The sequence below is a fragment of the Pongo abelii genome, chromosome 16 (assembly GCF_028885655.2).
Source record: "Pongo abelii isolate AG06213 chromosome 16, NHGRI_mPonAbe1-v2.0_pri, whole genome shotgun sequence".
Classification (NCBI taxonomy): domain Eukaryota; kingdom Metazoa; phylum Chordata; class Mammalia; order Primates; family Hominidae; genus Pongo; species Pongo abelii.
Window position 1 is genome coordinate 77,988,144 of NC_072001.2, and position 22,473 is coordinate 78,010,616.

The window sequence follows — 22,473 nt, forward strand, 5'->3', positions numbered from 1 at the left end:
ATCTCTGGGGAATATTGAAGCACTTTTAAAAGGGAAGTAGTCAACATACCTCCAGAGTGGCTCAAATGAAAAAGATCAAAAATATCCAGTGGTGGCCGGGCGTGGTGGCTCAGGCCTATAATCCCAGCACTTTGGGAGGCTGAAGTAGGTGGATCATCTGAGGTCAGGAGTTCAAGACCAGCCTGGCCAACATGGTGAAACTCTGTCCCTCCTAAAGATACAAAAAAATTAGCTGGGCATGGTGGTGGGTGCCTGTAATCCCAGCTACTCAGAAGGCTGAGGCAGGAGAATCATTTGAACTTGGGAGACAGAGGCTGCAGTGAGCAGAGATTGTGCCACTGCACTCCAGCCTGGGTGACAGAGTGAGACTCCATCAGAAAGAAAGAAAGAAGGAAAGAAAGAAAGAAAGAAAGAAAGAAAGAAAGAAAGAAAGAAAGAAAGAAAGAAAGAAAGAAAGAAAGAAAGAAAGGAAGAAAGAAAGAGGGAGGGAGGGAGGGAGGGAGGGAAGGAAGGAAGGAAGGAAGGAAGGAAGGAAGAAAGAAAATATCCAGTGGTGGTGAGGATGAGAAGCAGCTGGAGCCTCATACACAGCGGGTGGGGGTATAAACTGGTTCAACTGCTTAGGAAAGTTGGAGTTTTTTTTGGTTTGTTTGTTTGTTTGTGAGACAGGGTCTCACTCTGTCACCCAGGTTGGAGTGTAGTGGCACTATCTCGGCTCACTGCAACCTCCTCCGCCTCCTGGATTCAAACGATTCTTGTGTGTCAGCCTCTTGAGTAGCTGGGACTACAGGTGCACACCACCACACCCAGCTAATTTTTGTATTTTCAGTAGAGACAGGGTTTTGCCATGTTCGCCTGGCTGGTCTCAAACTCCTGAGCTCAAGCGATCTGCCTGCCTTGGCCTCCCAAAGTGCTGGTATTACAGGTGTGAACCATTGCGCCCAGCCAGGAAAGTTGTTTGGTAGAATCTATTACTGCTGGACATTCACCTATCCTACGAACTAGCAATTCCAGCCTGAGCAGCAAACATGCATTCAAAAGCATGTTCAAGAATGCTCCTGGACGGGCACGGTGGCTCACACCAGTAATCCCAGCACTTTGGGAGGCCAAGGAGGACAGATCACCTGAGTTGGGAGTTTGAGACCAGTCTGATCAACATGGAGAAACCCTGTCTCTACTAAAAATACAAAATTAGCTGGGCATGGTAGCCTGTAATCTCAGCTACTCAGGAGGCTTAGGCAAGAGAATCGCTTGAACTCGGAAGGCAGATGTTGTGGTGAGCCGAGATCACGCCATTGCACTCCAGCCTGGGCAACAAGAGCTAAACTCTGCCTAAAAAAAAAAAAAAAAAAAGATGCTCCTGACAACAGGGCTCATCTTAGCCTAACAGAGGAAGCAACTGAAGTATCAATCAACAGTTGAATGAATGAATAAGGTGTTGAGTATTCATGTTATAATGGAATACCATGCAGCAATGAGAATGAACTATAACTATGCCCAACATCATGAATGAGTCTCATAGAAAAAGAATGTTAAGTAACAGAAACCAAAAACCAGACACAAGAGTATACACTGCCCACTGACATGTATACTTAAAATGGTTAAAATGGTAAATTAAAAAATTTTTTAAATAGAGATGGGGTCTCACTATGTTGCCCAGGCTGGTCTTGAACTCCTGGGCTCAAGTGATCCTCCCACCTCAGCCTCCCAAGTGCTAGGGTTACAGGTGTGAGCCACCATGCCTGGCTCTACAGTGTTAAATGTTATGTTATGTATATTATTTCACCACAACAAAAAAAGTGTAGGTAGGGGACCGTAGAACTGTACAACACAAAGTGCATCTTAATTTAAACTATGGTCTTCAGTTAATAATAATGTATCAGAGGCTGGGCGCGGTGGCTCACACCTGTAATCTCAACACTTTGGTAGGCCGAGGTGGCAGATCACCTGAGGTCAGGAGTTTGAGACCAACCTGGCCAACACGGTGAAACCCTGTCTATACTAAAAATACAAAAATTAGCCGAGCATGGTGGTGTGTGCCTGTAATCCCAGCTACTCAGGACGCCGAGGCACCAGAATCTCTTGAATCTGGGAGGAAGAGGTTGCAGTGAGCTGAGATTGTGCCACCGCACTTCAGCCTGCGCAACAGAACAAGACTTTGTCTCTCTTTATTTTATTTTATTATTTTTTTTGAGACGAGTCTTGCTCTGTGGCGCAGGCTGGAGTGCAGTGGCGCGATCTCGGCTCACTGCAACCTCCGCCTCCGGGGTTCAATGGATTCTCCTGCCTCAGCCTCCTGAGTAGCTGGGACTACAGGCATGCGCCACCATGGTCGGCTAATTTTTTTGTATTTTTAGTAGAGATGGGGTTTTATCATGTTGGCCAGGCTGGTCTAGAACTTCTGACCTCAAGTGATCCGCCCACCTCAGCCTCTCAAAATGCTGAGATTACAGATGTGAGCCACCACACCAGGCCTGAGACTGTCTCAAAACAACAACAACAACCAGAATGTATCAATATTCATCCATCAATTGTAACAAATATATTACACCACTGCAAGATGTTAATAATAGGGGAAACTGCAGAGTGGGGGTGGTAAATGGCCACTTTTACCCCCCTCATCATACTTTCCACTCAATTTTTCTGTAAACCAAAGACTGCTCTAAAAAAATCTATTAGCTTTTTAAAATTCCTTGGCTCCCCTCCAAAAAGTGTACATATGACATGATCTCATTTATGTAAAATACAACAAGCAAAACAAATCCATGCAATAGATGTTGGGGTCATGGGTACCCTTGAGAAAGGAACACAACGGGACTTCTTGGGTGCTTATGATGTCTCTTGATTAGAACTGGTTATATGTGTGTTTGTTAAGTTTGCAAAAATTCATCAAGCTACACATGATCGAGCTATACATGACATATGCACTTTTCTATTTATTTATTTATTTTTGAGACAGAATCTTGCTCTGTCACCCAGGCTGGAGTGCAGTGGTGCGATCTTGGCTCACTGCAACTTCTGCCTCCAGATTCAAGCAATTGTCATGCCCCAGCTTCCAGAGTAGCTGAAATTACAGGTGTGCACCATCACGCCCAGCTAATTTTTTTTGTATTTTTAGTAGAGATGAGGTTTCACTATGTTGGCCAGACTGGTCTTGAACTCCTGGCCTCACTCAAGTGATCCTCCCACCTCGGCCCCCCAAACAAAGTGCTAGAATTACAGGTGTGAGTCACCGGGCCCAGCTGACATATGCACTTTTCTATATTGTATCCTGTAATTTAATTTTTTTAACTTTTAAGAAAACATTAAAAATAAAAAGATAAATAGTCTGTCATACAGGAGAATTTCAAATAATTTATGGAGATAATCCCTCCTCAAGGAGAAGGAGCGTAAACCCCCACTCCTTTGGTGTGGGCTGTGCATAGTGACTTCCTTCCAAAGGGTACAGTATGGAAAGGGGGGAAAGGAGTAACTTTACAGTGAAGAGACCTGACACACACAACCTTAGCCAGGTGATCAAGGTCAACATCCACACCTGTAAGTCACATTGATAGGATGTAACCCTGACATGATGTGACGAGAATGGCACCTAACCCCCAAGGTCTTTCCACCAACAAACCATAACCCCAGGCTTACCATGAGAAAAACATCAGGCACATTCCGATAGTGGACATCCTACAAAATATCCGACCAGTACTCCTGAAAATTGTCAAGGTCATCAAAAACAAGGATATCCTGAGAAACTGTCACAGCCAAGAGGAGTCCAAAGAGACATGATGACTAAACATCATGTGATATCCAATGGGTCCTGGAACAGGAAAAGGACATTAGGTAAAACGCAAGGAAATCTAAGTAAACCATGAACTTTAGTTAATTAGAGAGACAGACAGAGAGAAAGAAAGAGTCCATTTTCTATAAAACTGAGCCTAACCTCAAACCTTAACCTTTTTCATTGAGTCATCTGAACCCAGTGGAGATATAGACAGGAAACAACTTTCCTCTTCTCCCATTCATGGCCTTCAAACGTGCTCTGTTCCTCTATTGGATTCTCCATCCATCTGCCTTGGCATCTTCACAGGTTGATCTCACAGTTTTCTGATTTTCAGGAATAAAAGCCCACTCCAGTCTAAATCAAAACTTCCCTCTCACATCCATGCCAGGCACAGTGGCTCACACCTGTAATCCCAGCACTTTGGGAGGCCAAGGCAGAAGGATTGCTTGGGCCCAGAAGTTCAAGACCAACCTGGGCAACATGGCAAGACCTCCTCTCTACAAAAAAAATGTTTAAAAATAAAAAATTAGCCAGGCATGGTGCACACACTTGTGGTTTTGGTCCCAGCTACTCAGGAGGCTGAGGCAAGAGGATTGTTTGAGCTCAGGAGGTCGAGGCTGCAGTGAGCCGTGATTGTGGCACGGAACCCCAACCTGGGGGACAGAGCAAGACTCTGTATCTAAAAAAAAAGAAAAAGATAGCAAACTTCCTTTTCACATCCAATTTAAGGCTTGTCCTCATCCTCCTCTTAGATCTGACTGAGATCTGGGTCCATATTAAAGACTCCTTTAGTACAACAAACACCATATATCCTCACGTAAGTCCATGAATATCTGACATTTCTCATATCTACTTTCTCTCAATTTATTGATAGATAGGTATACATTGTTTTAATTTTATGGGTACATAGTAGGTGTATATATTTATGGGGTACATGAAATGTTTTGATACAGGCATGCAATGTGAAATAAGCATTCATGGAGAATGGGGTATCCATCCCCTCAAGCAAGGATAAACCTTTGAGTTACAAACAATCAAATTATACTCTTTAAAGGTGTGCTTTTTTTTTTTTTTTTTTTTTTTTGAGACGGAGTCTCACTCTGTCACCCGGGCTGGAGTGAAGTGGCACGATCTCGGCTCACTGCAGCCTCCACCTCCCGAGTTCAAGTGATTCTCCTGCCTCAGCCTCCCGAGTAGCTGGGATCACAGGCACGCGCCACCATGCCTGGCTAATTTTTGTATTTTTAGTAGAGATGGAGTTTCACCAGGTTGGCCAGGCTGGTCTTGAACACCTGATCTCAGGTGATCCGCCCCCCTCAGCCTCTCAAAGTTCTGGGATTACAGGTGTGAGCCATCGTGCCTGGCCTAGAGGTGTACATTTTTTAACAGAACCATTCAAAAGGAGGTTGCAGGGATCATGACACTTCCATGCTACAGCATTAATCTCCTAAGAATAAGGATACACTCCCATATACCATGACACTCTGTTCACACCTAAAAAAATTTACATTTATTCCAGAATATCATCTAATCTCCAGTCCATGCTCACATGTCCCCAACTGTCCCCAAAACACCTTTTATAGATTTTTTTAAAAATTTTGTTTAAATGCGTGAGGAGTGCCTCTGCCCGGCCGTCACCCCGTCTGGGAGGAAGTGAGGAGCACCTCTGCCCGGCTGCCCCGTCTGGGAGGTGAGGAGCGTCTCTGCCCGGCCGCCCTGTCTGGGAAGTGAGGAGCGCCTCTGCCCGGCCGCCCTGTCTTGGAGGTGTACCCAACAGCTCCGAAGAGACAGCGACCATCGGGAGCGGGCCATGAGGAGGATGGCGGTTTTGTTGAAAAGAAGGGGAGGAAGTGTGGGGAAAGGAAGGAGAGATCAGATTGTTGCTGTGTCTGTGTAGAAAGAGGTGGGCATAGGAGACTCCATTTTGTTCTGACTGGGAGAAATTCTTCTGCCTTGGGATGCTGTTGATCTATGGCCTTTCCCCCAGCCCCGTGCTCTCTGAAACATATGCTGTGTCAACTCAGGGTTAAATGGATTAAGGGCGGTGCAAGATGTGCTTTGTTAAACAGATGCTTGAAGGCAGCATGCTCTTTAAGAGTCATCACCACTCCCTAATCTCAAGTACCCAGGGACACAAACACTGCAGAAGGCTGCAGGGTCCTCTGCCTAGGAAAACCAGAGACCTCTGTTCATGTGTTTATCTGCTGACCTTCTCTCCACTATTATCCTATGACCCTGCCATATCCCCCTCTCCGAGAAACACCCAAGAATGATCAATAAATACTTCATAAATTAAAAAAAAATAAATAATAAATAAAAAATAAAAAATAAAAAAAATTTTGTTTAAATGCCATATCCAATCGATATGGCAATCAAATGCAAATCCATATTGCATTTGGTTATGTCTCTTAGTCTTTTTGCATAAGGGGGGGCCTCTCTTTAGAATGCAAAATCTTTATCATCTCTTCTTTTCCACTTGGGGACTTGGGCTGAAAATCAGGAGTGGCTGGAACATGCCCATTTACTGTTTGGTTTTGCAGGTTGTTGGAGGGTACTACAGAAGAACATCCTTCTGGAGAGGGGCCGCGAGCCTGGTTGGCCTAGACTGAGTGCCCTGGCAGAGCTCTTCCTCATGTGTGCAGTGGGAAAGAAGCCCAGATCAGTCCAAAGGCCTAACCCCCACTCCCAGACCCTACCCTACTCTTCAGAGAAATAGGTTCCCTACCCTGAACCCTAAAGAAAGCTGTACCTTCATCCCCAGGGACCCAGCACCCCTTCTGGCCTATCCCCAAAGAGTCACCCTGGGCCTTAGGTAGTAGGTGGAGCTCAGGGATCATGGCCCAAGGCCAAGAGTTGATCCTTCCAAATTTGTTCAGTGATGCAGCTTTCATATCAGGTGATCAGGACAACCAGGCCAATCTGATAGGAGGCGATGTTTATAAAAAGGCCACTCACCTAGAGTCAGAAGCTCCAGACCAGCCACTACAACCCTGCTAATCTCAAGCACCTGCCTCTACAGGTATCTTTCTTTGGACCAATTTACAATCTCTGGGATCCCCAACTTTGGACCAATTTACAATCTCTGGGATCCCCAACTGTAGAACCTGGAAGCTAGTGGGGACAGAAAGATGGGGAGCCTGGGCTAGGTGTAGGGGGCCTGAGTTCCGGGCTTTGCTACCCAGCTCTTGACTTCTGTTCCCCCTTTTTAAATGAGCAGTTTGGACTAAGCCATTTTTAAGGAGAGAGATGGGGAGGGCTTCCCCCTTAGCACAAGGGCAGCCCTGGCCCTGGCTGCAGCCCTACCTCAACCTCCAAGACTGTGAGAGGATGGGGACTCATCCCTGGAGGAGGTGCCCTTCCTGGTATTGATAAAGAATGCCCTAGGGAGGGGGCATCACAGGCTATTTGAACCAGCCCTGGGACCTTGGCCGCCTCAGTGTCACTGGGTAGGAGGAGCTCCTGGTCCCCTGGGTATATAGAAGGTATCAGCAGAAAGCCAGCACTGGCAGGGACTCTTTGGTACAATGCCCAGCATGCATGCTGTGCCAGGGGCTGACAAGGGTGGTGTCCTTGGCTTCCCTGTTTTGGAGTGGTCACTTGCCTCTGCTCCAGCCCCAGAAGTGGAAAATGAGATGATGTGTGGAGGAGAGAGCCAGGGTTCATGTTGGGAATCTTGAGGCTCATTTCCAGCTCTCAGATTCTGTGATTCCAGCTACTGGGCTGGGTGAGCTCTGGGGGCACAGGACACATGGTAGATGGATCTTAGTCTTTCTGGTATCCAGCTGGGAGCCAAGCACAGAACACGCATCAGTGTTTATCAAATGACTGAGGAAATGAATGAATGAATGTCTCCATCTCAACCCTCAGCCTGGTCCCTCCTTTTTTCCCTGTAGTTGGTACAGATGGCATTGTCCCAGTCTGTTCCCTTCTCGGCCACAGAGCTTCTCCTGGCCTCTGCCATCTTCTGCCTGGTATTCTGGGTGCTCAAGGGTTTGAGGCCTCGGGTCCCCAAAGGCCTGAAAAGTCCACCAGAGCCATGGGGCTGGCCCTTGCTCGGGCATGTGCTGACCCTGGGGAAGAACCCGCACCTGGCACTGTCAAGGATGAGCCAGCGCTACGGGGATGTGCTGCAGATCCGCATTGGCTCCACGCCCGTGCTGGTGCTGAGCGGCCTGGACACCATCCGGCAGGCCCTGGTGCGGCAGGGCGACGATTTCAAGGGCCGGCCTGACCTCTACAGCTCCACCCTCATCACTGATGGCCAGAGCTTGACCTTCAGCCCAGACTCTGGACCAGTGTGGGCTGCCCGCCGGCACCTGGCCCAGAACGCCCTCAACACCTTCTCCATCGCCTCTGACCCAGCTTCCTCATACTCCTGCTACCTGGAGGAGCATGTGAGCAAAGAGGCTGAGGCCCTGATCAGCAGGTTGCAGGAGCTGATGGCAGGGCCTGGGCACTTCGACCCTTACAATCAGGTGGTGGTGTCAGTGGTCAACGTCATCGGTGCCATGTGCTTCGGACAGCACTTCCCTGAGAGCAGTGATGAGATGCTCAGCCTCGTGAAGAACGCTCATGAGTTCGTGGAGACTGCCTCCTCCGGGAACCCCGTGGACTTCTTCCCCATCCTTCGCTACCTGCCTAACCCTGCCCTTCAGAGGTTCAAGGCCTTCAACCAGAGGTTCCTGCGGTTCCTGCGGAAAATAGTCCAGGAGCACTATCAGGACTTTGACAAGGTGAGCCCAGGGTGCAGGTGGCGAGGGGCATCTTGCAGGGCCTGGGTGCAGCCCCTCCCTCCCAGCTCCAGCATGCCCACACAGCTGCTGTGTTGCCAAGGCCTAGGAAGGCTCTGGACACCTCAGACCAGCTGTGTGACCTGGAGCCGACTCTTCCCCTTCTCTGGGCCTCAGTTTCCTGATCCTTGAAGCCCCCTTCTCAGGGCTCCTCAAAGCCCCCAAGAAAAAAGCCCTGGAAATGGGGCCCTAGCAGAGTCCTGCAATGTGGGGGGCCTATGAGTGAGAAAGCTTTCATTCTGCAGAAACCTGAGCCCCAACAGAGGCTAATCCCCAGCTCTGGTGTCGCGTTGCTTCCCTGTGTTCACATTAACCTTTTTCTCCTTTGAAATTGGACCCCTGGTGTTATTGGGAAGAAGGGTCAACGGGGCATAAAATGACACTTTAAGCCATACCCAGGGCTGCTACCAGCTCCTGCTGCAAGCTGCAGCCCCTTGCCTAGAGACCAAGTTGGGAGGATAGGGGGGTACCCAGCCCCCAGGGACGGGCCAGGGGAGTGGAGCAACGTTCAGCCTTTGACCTTGGAAGTGCCAGGGGTGCCCCTAAGCTTGTGCCCCCTCAGAACAGTGTCCAGGACATCATGGGTGCCCTGTTCAAGTACAGCAAGAAGGGGCCTAGAGCCAGTGGCAACCTCATCCCCCAGGAGAAGATTGTCAACCTTGTCAATGACATCTTTGGAGCAGGTAGGATCCAGAACCCTGCCCCTCCATCCAACAACGCCTGCTGTTCACCCACAGCCTTGCCCAGCCCCTCAGTCCATCAAATAACCCGCCAACCCTACACCAGATGGTACAACATACTGAGATCTGGCTTGGTATCAGGGTTTGAGCCTGGGCTATGCCACCAATTCCCAGTGGAGACACAGCAAAGTCCTTCTCCTCCCCTAGGCTTCGGTTTCCCCATCTGAACAATAAGGTGTTCTCTGGCCTGTAAGTCTAGGCCCCTATAATTCCGGCAACTAATTCTGAAACCTGTGTCTCAAGTTTATGTTGAAGAGACCCAGCCTCTGTCCTCAGGAAACTCACAGGCTAGGGCCAGAGAAAGCTAATGCTGGATACACACGTAGCAGATTCTTGGGAAATGATGGTTTCCTTGTTTCTGTCTTCCTTCTTTCCTCACCTTACCCTACACGGTCCAGGATTTGACACAGTCACAACAGCCATCTCCTGGAGCCTCATGTACCTTGTGACCAAACCTGAGATACAGAGGAAGATCCAGAAGGAGCTGGGTATATGGGGGCCCCCAACCCTATGGCCAGGAGAAGCCTTGAGACCCAGGTTGTTTGTTCAGTCTACAAACACCTGTTATGCGCCCACTGTGTGCAAGCCCTGGGCACACAGTAGTGCCTGCCATTGCCTAGAAGATGTGGGAGGTTAGTGGGGTCGCAGACTTGTGAATAGACAGTCTTACATAGAGTGACATGGGGTATAAGAGGGGATAATTCATGGGGCAGTTAGGGCAGCCCCTGAGCTCTGCTTGTCCTCTGTGTTCTACAGACACTATGATTGGCAGGGGGCGGCGGCCCCGGCTCTCTGACAGACCCCAGCTGCCCTACTTGAAGGCCTTCATCCTGGAGACCTTCCGACACTCCTCCTTCTTGCCCTTCACCATCCCCCACAGGTGAGGCCTGCCGGTTCTGCCCTCCCACCTCTGAAGTCCTTGCCATGTTTTCTCTTCCTGGCTTCTCAGCCCTGGCCCTGGCTCAGCATCTCCTTCCCGACCTCGTTCCCCACAGATCCCGGCCTCAGTCTGCCCCTATCCAGTCCAAACATAATCTAACCCCCAGCTCTCAGGAGAAAGTTCCACTTGTGATCTCAGCGCTCATTCCCCTCTGTTCATATTCCCTCCCTCCCAGTGCCCTCTGTGCCAGCCAGGTCGGCCTCACCCTCACAAGCATGACCCTATTGGCCTCCAATTTTGCTAACGCTGAACCTTCTGCCTGGAATGCCTTCTAGCCTCTTCTCTGACCACCAGAATCCTACCCTTGCTCAAAGTCAATGCCGACGCGAGCTTCCTCTCCCCAGAAGCCTTTTGACTCATCCACCTGGCACAGCTTCATTCCTGATGTCTTATAGGACTTACAGCCATCAGCCCTTGATCATGCCCTGGAATTTTAACAATGTCAAGAGAGTTAGTGAGCATTTACTCCTGCCCAAATGTTCTAGTTATTCCTGCAGTAAGAGGCCTGAATCCCCAGCCAGGCTAGAAATTCCCCGGGGCTGGCCCAGGCTGCTTGCTGCTTTTTTTTTTTTTTTAATAGAAAATAGAAAAACATTTATCTGAAATTGCCTGCTTCTTGGCTCCAGAGCACAGCCAAGTGCGCAGCCAGGCACAAAGAGAAGTTTAGTAAATACTTGCTGAAGTTAAAGAACAGGAGGTAAGGAAGAGGGAGGATGATTCTACCTCTTCCCTGTTCCTCCCCTCCCCTCTCAGTGTAGGGATGGAGATGGCGGTGGGCAGGCTGTTGGGATGGGGTGGAGGTAGGAGCAACACATGTCCCAGCTTTCCAGCCCTGAGCCTCACAGCGCCCTCTTCCCTCCTCAGCACAACAAGGGACACAACGCTGAACGGCTTCTACATCCCCAAGGAATGCTGTGTCTTCGTAAACCAGTGGCAGGTCAACCATGACCCGTGAGTACATACCCCTCACGGAAAAATGTGTGCAGGTTCAGCAGTCAGGAAGGCTGTTTGTCCCTGCTAGGAACTGTTTATATAATGAAAGGAGGGGACCTCAGTTGCTATAGTCTGCTCTAAGTGATGATATTTACAAAGGTTTCACAAACTTTAGTGCACAGGAATCAACCAGGATGGCCAGGAGCGGTGGCTCACGCCTATAATCCCAGCATTTTAGCCAGGCAGATCACTTAAGGTCAGGAGTTCGAGACCAGCCTGGGCAACATGGTGAAACCCCATCTCTACTAAAAATACAAAACAAAAATTAGCCGGACATGGTGGTGCGCCTATAATCCCAGCTACTCCAGAGACTGAGGCAGGAGAATTGCTTGAACTCTGGAGGTGGAGGCTGCAGTGAGCCGAGATCGCGCCACTGCACTCCAGCCTGGGTGACAGAGTGAGACTCTGCCTCAAAAAAAAAAAAAAAAAATCAACCATGATGTTTGTTACGGCTGATGGTTCCACCAGGATTCTAATGTGGTATCTAAGGTGGGGTACCTCAGGCGATTCTGACGTGAATGGCTCAGAGACCTCTCTTTGGAAAGCCCCACTTTAGTGTATAGGTAGGGGGACCATATAATTTACCATCTACACTGGGACATTTGAGTGTGAAAATGCTATCAATGTTTATGCTAGTCATCATTACTCCAAAACAATAAACATAAGCCAGGACACACTGTTGAGGCCCCTTAGGAGGCATATTTTAAGTAGGATGAAGAAACATATGTCTGTCTGTCCGTCTTTCTTTCTTTCTTTCTTTCACTTTAATTTTTAAATAGAGACAAGGTCTTCCTATGTGGTCCAGGCTGGTTTTGAACTCCTGGGTTCAAGGGATCTTCCTGCCTCAGCCTTCTAAAGTGCTAGGGTTACAGGTGTGAGCCACCAAACCCAGCCTGTTTTTCTTCTTTTAATTTCTTTAGATAAAACATTATTTAAAGTAAATTAATATTAAAGGGCACTATCTTTAAGGCTGTTCATTTTAGAGAGAGCTTTGTAAAAGAAATAAGCATCAGACCAGGTGTGGTGACTCATGCCTCTAACCCCAGCACTTTGGGAGTCCAAGGAAGGTAGATCGCTTGAGCTCACGAGCCTGAGACCAGTGAAACCCCGTCTCTGCAAAAAAAAATACAAAAATTAGCCGGTTATGGTGCCTGTAGTCCCAGCTACACGGGAGGCTCAGGTGGGCGGTTGGCTTGAGCTGGGGAGGCAGAGAGTGCAGTGAGCTGAGATCGCACCACTGTACTCCAGCCTGGGTGATAGGAGCTGGAGGGTGTCTCAAAAAAAACAAAAAAAAAGAAAAGAAAAGAAAAGAAAAAAAAAAGAAATAAGCATCAAAGTTCAGTTTGGTTCCTTCCCACTTACCCTTCATTGCTTTCAACATGTCCTCACACTTGTGTACTCAACGGAAGTCTCCCTCCCCCAGGCACCTCCTCCCAGGGCCTCTCCAGCCCTGAGGTCCCATCTCCTCTGTTCCTCTTGCAGGGAACTGTGGGAGGACCCGTCTGAGTTCTGGCCCGAGCGGTTCCTCACCACCGATGGCACCGCCATTAACAAGCCCTTGAGTGAGAAGGTGATGCTGTTTGGCATGGGCAAGCGCCGGTGTATCGGGGAGGTCCTGGCCAACTGGGAGGTCTTCCTCTTCCTGGCCATCCTGCTACAGCAACTGGAGTTCAGTGTGCCGCCGGGCGTGAAAGTCGACCTGACCCCCATCTACGGGCTGACCATGAAGCACGCCCGCTGTGAACACGTCCAGGCACGGCTGCGCTTCTCCATCAAGTGAAGAAGACACCACCATGCTGAGGCCAGGGAGCGAGTGGGGGCCAGCCACGGGGACTCAGCCCTTGTTTCTCTTCCTTTCTTTTTTTAAAAAAATAGCAGCTTTAGCCAAGTGCAGGGCCTGTAATCCCAGCATTTTAGGAGGTCAAGGTTGGAGGATCATTTGAGCCCAGGAGTCGGAAAGCAGCCTGGGCAACATAGTGGGACCCTGTCTCTACAAAAAAAAAAATTTGCCAAGAGCCTGAGTGACAGAGCAAGACCCCGTCTCAAAAAAAAAAAAAAAAAAAAAAAAAAATATATATATATATATATATATAGAGAGAGAGAGAGAGAGAGAGAGAGAGAGCAGCTTTATGGAGATATAATTCTTATGCCATATAATTCACCTTTTTTTTTTTTTGTCTGAGACAGAATCTCACTCTGTCACCCAGGCTGGAGTGCAGTGGCGTGGTCTCAGCTCACTGCAACCTCCACCTCGCAGGTTCAAGCACTCCTCCCACTTCAGCCTCCCAAGCACCTGGGATTACAAGCATGAGCCACTACGCCTGGCTGATTTTTGTAGTTTTAGTAGAGATGGGATTTCACCATGTTGGCCAGGCTTGTCTCGAACTCCTGACCCCAAGTTATCCACCTGCCTTGGCTTCCCAAAGTCCTGGGATTACAGGTGTGAACCACCACATCCAGCCTAACTCACATTCTTAAAGTGTTGAATGACTTCTAGTGTAGAATTGTGCAACCATCACCAGAATTAATTTTATTATTATTATTTTTGAGACAGAGTCTTGCTCTGTTGCCAGGCTGGAGTGTAGTGGCGCGATCTCAGCTCACTACAACCTCCACCTCCTATGTTCAAGCAGTTCTCCTGCCTCAGCCTCCCGAGTAGCTGGGACTATAGGCATGTGCCACCATGGCCAGCTAATTTCTGTATTTTTAGTAGAGACGAGGTTTCACCATGTTGGCCAGGATGGTCTCCATCTCTTGACCTCATGATCCACCCGCCTCAGCCTCCCAAAGTGCTGGGATTAACAGGTATGAACCACTGCACCCAGCATTTTTTTTTTTTTTTTTGAGACGGAGTCTTCCTCTGTCTCCTAAGCCGGAGTGCAGTGGCATCATCTCAGCTCACTGCAACCTCTGCCTCCGGGTTCAAGTGATTCTCCAGCCTCAGCCTCCCAAGTAGCTGGGACTACAGGCACACACTACCACGCCTGGCTAATTTTTGTATTTTTAGTAGAGACGGGTTTCACCATGTTGGCTAGACTAGTCTCAAACTCCTGACCTCAAGTGATCTGCCCGCCTCAACCTCTCTTCAAAGTGCTGGAATTACAGGTGTGAGCCACCGCGCCCGGCCCACAATTAATTTTAGAACATTTTCATCACCCCTAAAAGAAACCCTGCACCCATTAGCAGTCCCTCCACATTTCCCCCTAGCCTACCTCCCTGCCTCACCAGCCCTGGCAACTACTAATCTACTTTCTGTGTCTATGGATTTGCCTTCTCTAAACATTTCATATAAATGGAATTACACAATGAGTGGTCTTTTGTGACTGGCTTCTTTCACTTAGCACAATGTTTTCAAGGCTCATGTGTGTTGTGGCGTGCGTCAGTAAGCCCTTGGTGCTTGAGTCCTGAGACCAGGTCTAGGTCTGTGCTCTCTTAAGGCGTTGATAGGCACCTCCTTCACTCCTCTCTCTTCTCTCCTTTCATGTTGTTTGACCCAAGTTTTTGAACAATTGAAGGGAACAAGGAGAAAGGGATCCAGTCTCAGGGGCCAAACCCAATTGGGTGGATGGGGATCCCTCCTGTCCCATTCTCAAAAGGCAGAACATGTGACTTCTCACTAGGCCTTGATTTCTTCCTTCACAGCCCGGGAGGGGATAAGCTTCCCAGAAGTGCTTGGGTTATTTGAAAAAGGCCCAGGTCTCATCAAAGGACACTATCAAGAAATTGAAAGGAGGCCAAGCACAGTGGCTCACGCCTGTAATCCCAGCACTTTGGGACGCCAAGGCAGGCGGATCACTTGAGGTCAGGAGTTTGAGACCAGCCTGGACAACATAGTGAAACCTCATCTCTACTAAATATACAAAAACTAGCTGAATGTAGTGGCTAGCCTCAGCTGCTCAGAAGACTGTAATCCCAGCTGATCAGGAGGCTGTAATCCCAACTACTCAGGAGGCTGAGGCATGAGAATCACTTGAATTTAGGAGGCGGGGGTTCCAGTGAGCCGAGATCCTGCCATTGCACTCCAGCCTGGGCTACAGAGTGAGACTCTGTCTCAAAAAAAAAAAAAAAAAATTTGAAAAGACAACCCACAGAATGAGAGAAAATATTTGCAAAACATATAGCTGTTGAAGCATTTATATATAGAATATATAAAGAACTCCTGGCGGGGCACGATGCCTCACCCCTGTAATTCCAGCACTTTGGGAGGCCAAGGCGGGTGGATCATCTGAGGTCAGGAGTTTGAGACCAGCCTGGCCAACACGGTAAAATCCTGTCTCTACTAAAAATACAAAAATTAGCCAGGCATGGTGGCGGGCACCTGCTACTCAGGAGGCTGAGGCAGGAAAATCACTTGAACCTGGGGGCAGAGTTTGCAGTCTCACTCTGTCGCCCAGGCTGCAGTGCAGTGGCACCATCTTGGCTTACTGCAGCCTCAACCTCCCAGGCTTAGTTGATCCTCCCACCTCGGGACAACATATGCAGGCCGCCATGCCTGGCTGATTTTTCTAATTTTTGTAGAGATGAGGTTTTGCCATGTTGCCCAGACTGGTCTCGAACTCCTGATCTCAAGTGATCCACCTGCTTCAGCCTCCCAAAGTGCTGGAATTACAGGTATGAGCCACTGCACCAAGCCAAAAAAATTTTTAAGAGTAAATCCTGGCCAGGCACAGTGGCTCATGCCTGTAATCCTGGACCTTTGGGAGGCCAAGGCAGGTGGATCACTTGAGGTCAGGAGTTCGAGACCAGCCTGGCCAACATGGTGAAACCTCGTCTCTACTAAAAATACAAAAATTATTCAGGAGTGGTGGCACACACCTGTAATCCCAGCTACTCGGGAGGCTGAGGCAGGACAATCGAATGAACCCAGGAGACGGAGGTTGCAGTGAGCTGAGACTGCGCCACTCCACTGCAGCCTGGGCAACAGAGGAAGACTGTCTCAAAAAAAAAAAAAAAAAAAAAAAAAAAAGGCCGGGGGCGGTGGCTCACGCCTGTAATCCCAGCACTTTGGGAGACCGAGGTGGGTGGATCACAAGGTCAGGAGATCAAGACCAGCTTGGCCAATATGATGAAACCCCATCTCTACTAAAAATACCAAAAATTAGCCAGGTGTGGTAGCAGGCACCTGTAATCCCAGCTACTTGGGAAACTGAGGCAGAGAATTGCTTGAACCTGGGAGGCGGAGGTTGCAGTGAGCCGAGTTCGCGCCACTGCACTCTAGCCTGGCAACAGAGTGAGACTCCATCTTAGAAAAAAAAAAAGAGTGGATCCTAATGTAAACTATGGGTCTTAGTTAATAAAAATCTATCAATATTGGTTCGTCAGTTGTAACATATATACCCTCTAATGCAAGATGTTCATAACAGGAGCAACTGGGTATATGGGAACTCTCTGTACTTTCCACTAATTTTTCTGTAACCTAAAACTCTTTTTTTTTTTTTTTGAGACAGAGTCTCGCTCTGTTGCCCAGGCTGGAGTACAGTGGTACGATCTCAGCTCACTGCAACCTCCGCCTCCCAGGTTCAAGCCGTCCTCCTGCCTCAGCCCCCCTAGTAGCTGGGATTACAGGCATGTGCCACCATGCCCAGCTAATTTTTGTATTTTTAGTAGAGACGGGATTTCGCCATGTTGGCCAGGCTGGTCTTGAACTCCTGGCCTCAGGTGATCCACCTGCCTCAGCCTCCCAAAGTACTGGGATTACAGGTGTGAGCCACCATACCTGGCTGCTAAAACTGCTTCTTAAATAGCTCCTTTGAGAGGCCAAGGCAGGCAGAACATGAGGTCAGGAGTTTGAGACCAGCCTGGCCAACATAGTGAAACCGTGTCTCTACTAAAAATACAAAAATTAGCCGGGTGCGGTGGCGGGTGCCTGGTAGTCCCAGCTACTTGAGAGGCTGAGGCAGGAGAATTGCTTGAACCGGGTAGGCGGAGGTTGCAGTGAGCCGAGACTGAACCATTGCACTCCAGCCTGGGCAACGGAGTGAGACTCCATCTCAAAAAAAAAAAAAAAAAAAAGCTCCTATTAATTTTTTTTTTAAGTGCAGGCCTTCCACTTACTCCACACAGCCAGGGCCAGGTTCATTGTGCTCACCCATAGACAGAACCCCTATTTCTACTCTGCTGCTCCCTGATTTCACCTCCAGTGCTTGCTCCTGCAAAATGAGGCAGACTTGGATTAGTTGCTCTCATAAGAGCCTTGGGTTATAAGTGCACCATGAATCTGCTGTGTTCTTTGCAAAATGAGAGGGCTGTTCATTATGTTTTATTTCCTATGTGTGAGCCAGGCCCCTCTTCACTGAAAGATAGAGACAGGAAGACAGAGCTTAAAGATGCTGAGATTTGGGCCTCTCCCCTCACCACCCACACACATCTGAACTGACTGTCTCCCTGCCTCCTCCTCCTTAGTCTCCTTAGTTTCCTTTTCTTTTTCTTTTTTTTTTTTTTTTAGACAGGGTTTCGCTCTTTTCTCCCAGGCTGGAGTGCAATGGCACAATCTTGGCTCACTGCAACCTTTGCCTACCGGGTTCAAGAGATTCTCCTGCCTCAGCCTCCCGAGTACCTGGGATTACAGGCACCCACCACCACACCCAGCTAATTTTTGTATTTTTAGTAGAGATGCGGTTTCACCATGTTGGCCAGGCTGGTCTCGAACTCCTGACCTCAGGTGATCCACCCACCTCGGCCTCCCAAAGTGCTGGGATTACAGGCAGGAGCCACCGCACACAGTCAGTCCCCTTAGTTTCTGAAGACACAGCTGTATGCTTGGAGGGGACATCTGGCTATAGAGCAATTCCAGGGTACCTTCTAGGTGTGGGGATAAAGGAAAAAAAATGATGGTGGAATACTCAGAGTCCAAGAATGAGGTAGAAGGGAAATGACACAGAAAAGAATGGCTGTGCCCACCCATCTATCATGACCCCCTGTGCTATGATTTGAATGTGTCCCCCAAAAGCTCTCATGTTGAAAACTTGGTCCCCAGAGCAGCAGTGTTGAGAGATGGAACCTTCAGGAGGTGATTGGGTCATAGGGTTCTGACCTCATGAATGAGTTAATCCATTCATGGATTAAGGGATTAACAGGTTATCAAGGGAGTGGGTTAGTTATCATGAGAGTGGGTCTCTTGTGAGCCCTTCACCATGTGATGCCTTGAGCCACCTTGGGACTCTGAAGAGAGTCACTAGCAGCAAGAAATCCCTCACCAGATGTGGCCCCCCAACCTTGGATTTCCCAGCCTTCAGAACCATAAGCTAAATAAACCTCTGTACTTTATAAATTATCCAATCTGCAGTATTCAGTTATAGCAACAGAAAATTGACTTAGACACCCTGTTGTCTGGAATGGACTCACCCAGCCACATGGGCAGTGGAATGAATCTCCACAAAGCAAACCCTCTTTTCCTATCGTCTTTTTTGTAACTGTATTAGAGATGTGCTCTGCAGAAGAAATATCCACTAGTAATTCAAGTTGAAAATTTAGTAAGAAGGTAGTTCAAATGGTGACCAACCCCAAGGTGTTGAAGTCCTAGGAGTGAGTTCACAGGGCTTTGACCCTCCTAGCACTCTTTTCCAAGGAGCCCTCTTTATGTCACCATGCACATGCCTGCTGGACCTCAATTGCTACCACTTTTTCTGCCTAAGTAGTTACCACAAAGACTAATAGAGCTTGGCTGCAATGCCATCCTTGACCAACAGGAGCTGCTATCTAATATATTCCAACAAGTTCCTTTAGTTCATTTTTGCTCTCTTTATTATTAATCAAAGCTCAGCTGTGTCTATCCTACAAATTATTATTCTCTAAGGTGGAATAATAATGAACCAGATCTTCATTTCTTTCTTTCTTTTTTTTTTTGAGATGGAGTATCACTCTGTCACCCAGGCTGGAGTACAGTGGCGCAATCTCGGCTCACTGCAACCTCCGCCTCCTGGGTTCATCCCGTGCCCGGCCTGGATGAACTCTTTAGAAATGAAGATCTGAGACTGGGCATGGTGGCTCACACCTGTAATCCCAGCACTTCGGGAGGCCAAGGTCAGAGGATCACCTGAGGTCAGGAGTTTGAGACCAGCCTGGCCAATGTGGTGAAACCCCGCCTCTACTAAAAATACAAAAATTAGCCAGGTGTGGTGGCAGGTGACTGTAATCCCAGCTACTTGGGAGGCTGAGGCATGAGAATCTCTTGAACCCAGGAGGCAGAGGTTGCAGTGACCAGAGATCACACCATTGCACTCCAGCCTGGGTGACAAGAGTGAGATTCCACCTCAAAAAACAAATAAAATAAATAAAGAGTTCATCCAGTGGTATTTTTGCCTCAACATTCTGCAAATAATAATAACTATCTGTGGGTTTGAAGAAAATAATATATTTGAGAAGTAAAATCATTAGGTGCAGTGACTCACACCTATAATCCCAGTACTTTGGGAGGCCAAGGTGGGAGGATCACTTGAGCCCAGGAGTTTGGGATCAGCCTGGGCAACATAGCAAGACCTAATCTCTGGGAAAAAAAAAAAAAAAAAAGTAAAATCAAGTGGAGTCTATGCTAAAACCCCGGAGGGAGAAAGTACCTCACTTGGGCTTGGTCTGTGTCCATACCTGTCCTAAAACCCAAAGCAAACTCCTCAAGAAACCTCCATCTGAGAGAAGGCCCAGTTCATCTCTCAGACTCAGGAAGGCACAGCATCCTCAGGAGAGCTAGGGAGCCCTGGTCTGAAGGGGAAGACAGAGTCCTGTCCGGGGATCCTAAGGCTGAGCAGGGCATGACCCTGCCCTAGACATCACAGATTGGGAGAGTAGACAAAGCCCTGCCTGAGGGCTGCTGTCTGAGAAAATTACCCTGCTCTGAGAGTCCCATCTGAGGAGGGAGATGCAGCCCAGCCCTTGGAGTCTCAGCAAAAAACCCTGTTCTGAGACCCCTCATCTGAGACAGGAAACACAGCCTTGTCCTGGGAGAGCCCACAGGCATGGCCCTGACCTGAGGGTCCAGTCTGAGCAGGGAGGCAGAGCCCTTCTCTGAGATCCCTAAACTGAAAGGAACATGGCTCCATCACGGGCAGCGCAGCCCTGAGAATCTCAGGAAAGGACAAGTTGGCCCGGTCTGAGAGAGAAAACATGGCCCGGCCCTGGTACCTCCAGTCTGAGGGGGACATGGCCTATCCTCCAGAGCCCCCAGACTGCTGGCAAGCTCACTGATGTACCCTGGTGTCACATATAAAGACTCCCAGCAGGCCAAGCGCAGTGGCTCACACCTGTAATCCCAGCATTTTGGGAGCCTGAGGTGGGTGGATCACCTGAGGTCAGGAGTTCAAGACTAGCCTGGCCAACATGGCGAAACCCCATCTCTACTAAAACCACAAAAATTAGCCGGGCATGGTGGCAGGTGCCTGTATTCCCAGCTGTTCTGGAGGCTGAGGCAGGAGAATCGCTTGAACACCGGAGGCAGAGTTTGCAGTGAGCCGAGATCGCACCATTGCGCTCTAGCCTGGGCAACAAGAGCGAAACTTTGTCTCAAAAAAAAACAAAAACAAAAACAAAAAACTCCCAGCAAGCCACAAGCAGGCATTGCCATACTTTGCCAATCTAAGATTCAGCAGGGCCCAGCTCCCTGAGGTAATTTCAGGACAGATCTGAGGTGGCTCCATGGTCACCATACGGCCACTGCCCCATCTGGCTCACTGTGGTCTGGAGATGGCTTGAGCTTCACGCACACCTGGCCAATCTTTAACTGGTTGGCCTAGAGCTCCCATCTGGCCAGAGCCACGGTAAGAGGAATTGGAGACTTCGTCCCGCTGCTTTTGCCATTCCTGCCTCCCACAGCAGGCAGGAGGCAGGTGGGACCAGCCTGTTCTATCTTTTCCGGGTAGGGCCTGGACATGCATCATCTCAGGCTGTTCTCACGACGACAGATGGGTACTGTTATACCCACTTTAGAGATGAGAAGCCTGAGGCTCAGGAAGCACGAGGAGGGCATGTGTGGTGGAGGGACTCAGGACTGCACCATTTGTCCTATACCACCTCCAGGGTCTCTTCCCTACCTGTGTCTCTCCCTGAGTCAGGACTGTGGGACTGGAACAGGGCAGCTTGGAAACACAACATGATCAAGGAACGGCATGGAGAATTAGTAAGAGCTCTTGGCCAGAGGGCTAGGAGACCTGCACTCAGCTTCCAAGTGTGGGTAACCTTGGGCAAGTCCCACCCCTCACAGACCTCGACCTCATCTTCAGCCTTCTGTGAGGTCTTCTCCAGCACCATTAGCCTGAAGTTCAGGCCACTAGCAATGACCCCTGCTCTGCCAGCCTCTTGCTTAATAAAGCAGTGGGCAAATCCAGTGAGGGTCTGGCAAATTTCGAAGTGCAGTGCACCCGGGGAGGTGTGATTTTTGGCAAAGATCGTGGAATGAAAGATGGCAGAATGGTGGGAAAAACCTTGAGCTGGGAATCCCACCTCTGCCTCCTAGGGAAAATTAAGAGACCTCTAGGCCTACCCACCTGTTCAGATCCCCAACTCCCTTTATGTCAAGCATCTACCACCAACCAGATACCAGATCTTTAGTTTATATCTTAGTACAGGTCTTTTTTGTTTGTTTGTTTGTTTTTTGTTGTTTTAAAGAGATGAGGGTCTCCCTCTGTCGCTCAGGCTGGAGTACAGTGGCGAATCATAGCTCACTGCAGCCTCAAACTCCTGGGGTTCAAGCAATATCCTCCTGCCTCAGTCTCCTGCCACCATGCCGAGCTAGTTCAGCTTCTTGAAAGAGGGGTTTGATTGGCTCAGCTCATCTTTTTCAGCCAGGCTATACCGGTCAGAGACCACAGTCAGTCAGTGGTTGGGTCCCCTTGGAGCAGTGTTTACCCTGGTAAATAGCCACAGGCAACAGGGTCAGGGTCACAGCATCTAGGCTACCTCGGCAGGGGACTCCTGCACACAAGTCTCGGAGAGACAATGGCACAGCAGAAAGCTAGCAGAACACACAAAAGCCTCCATTTATCACTTTTCTGCCCTGCCCACCTCTCTTAACACCCACACTGCAAAGAAAACCACCCTTGCCCTCAGCCTTCCCTGTGACTCCCAGGCTGGGCCTCCTAACAACAAATTAGAGAAAGCGCTGTCACAGCTCCTATTGCAAACCAGTTCACCCTGCTCTGAAAGAGGCTGGAACACTGGGTCAGGTGGTCTTGCCTGGCTCTTTTTACCCTAAAGGTGACCTGCCTCCCAGGATTCCCCTCAGTACCTATGCAAATGAACTCAGTCACT

General features: G+C 49.0%; 1 protein-coding gene across 1 annotated transcript; it reads left to right on the forward strand.

Moving 5' to 3' along the window:
• Positions 1-6,740: 6,740 nt before the first annotated feature.
• On the forward strand, positions 6,741-13,279 carry CYP1A2 (cytochrome P450, family 1, subfamily A, polypeptide 2; the record flags this gene model as incomplete). The annotated part of the gene is given in 7 exon segments (NM_001131988.1): positions 6,741-6,791; positions 7,666-8,505; positions 9,125-9,245; positions 9,701-9,790; positions 10,059-10,182; positions 11,107-11,193; positions 12,718-13,279. Coding segments are annotated over 6 exon segments (1,551 nt in total). The 3' UTR covers positions 13,016-13,279.
• Between the last annotated feature and the right edge of the window lie 9,194 nt (positions 13,280-22,473).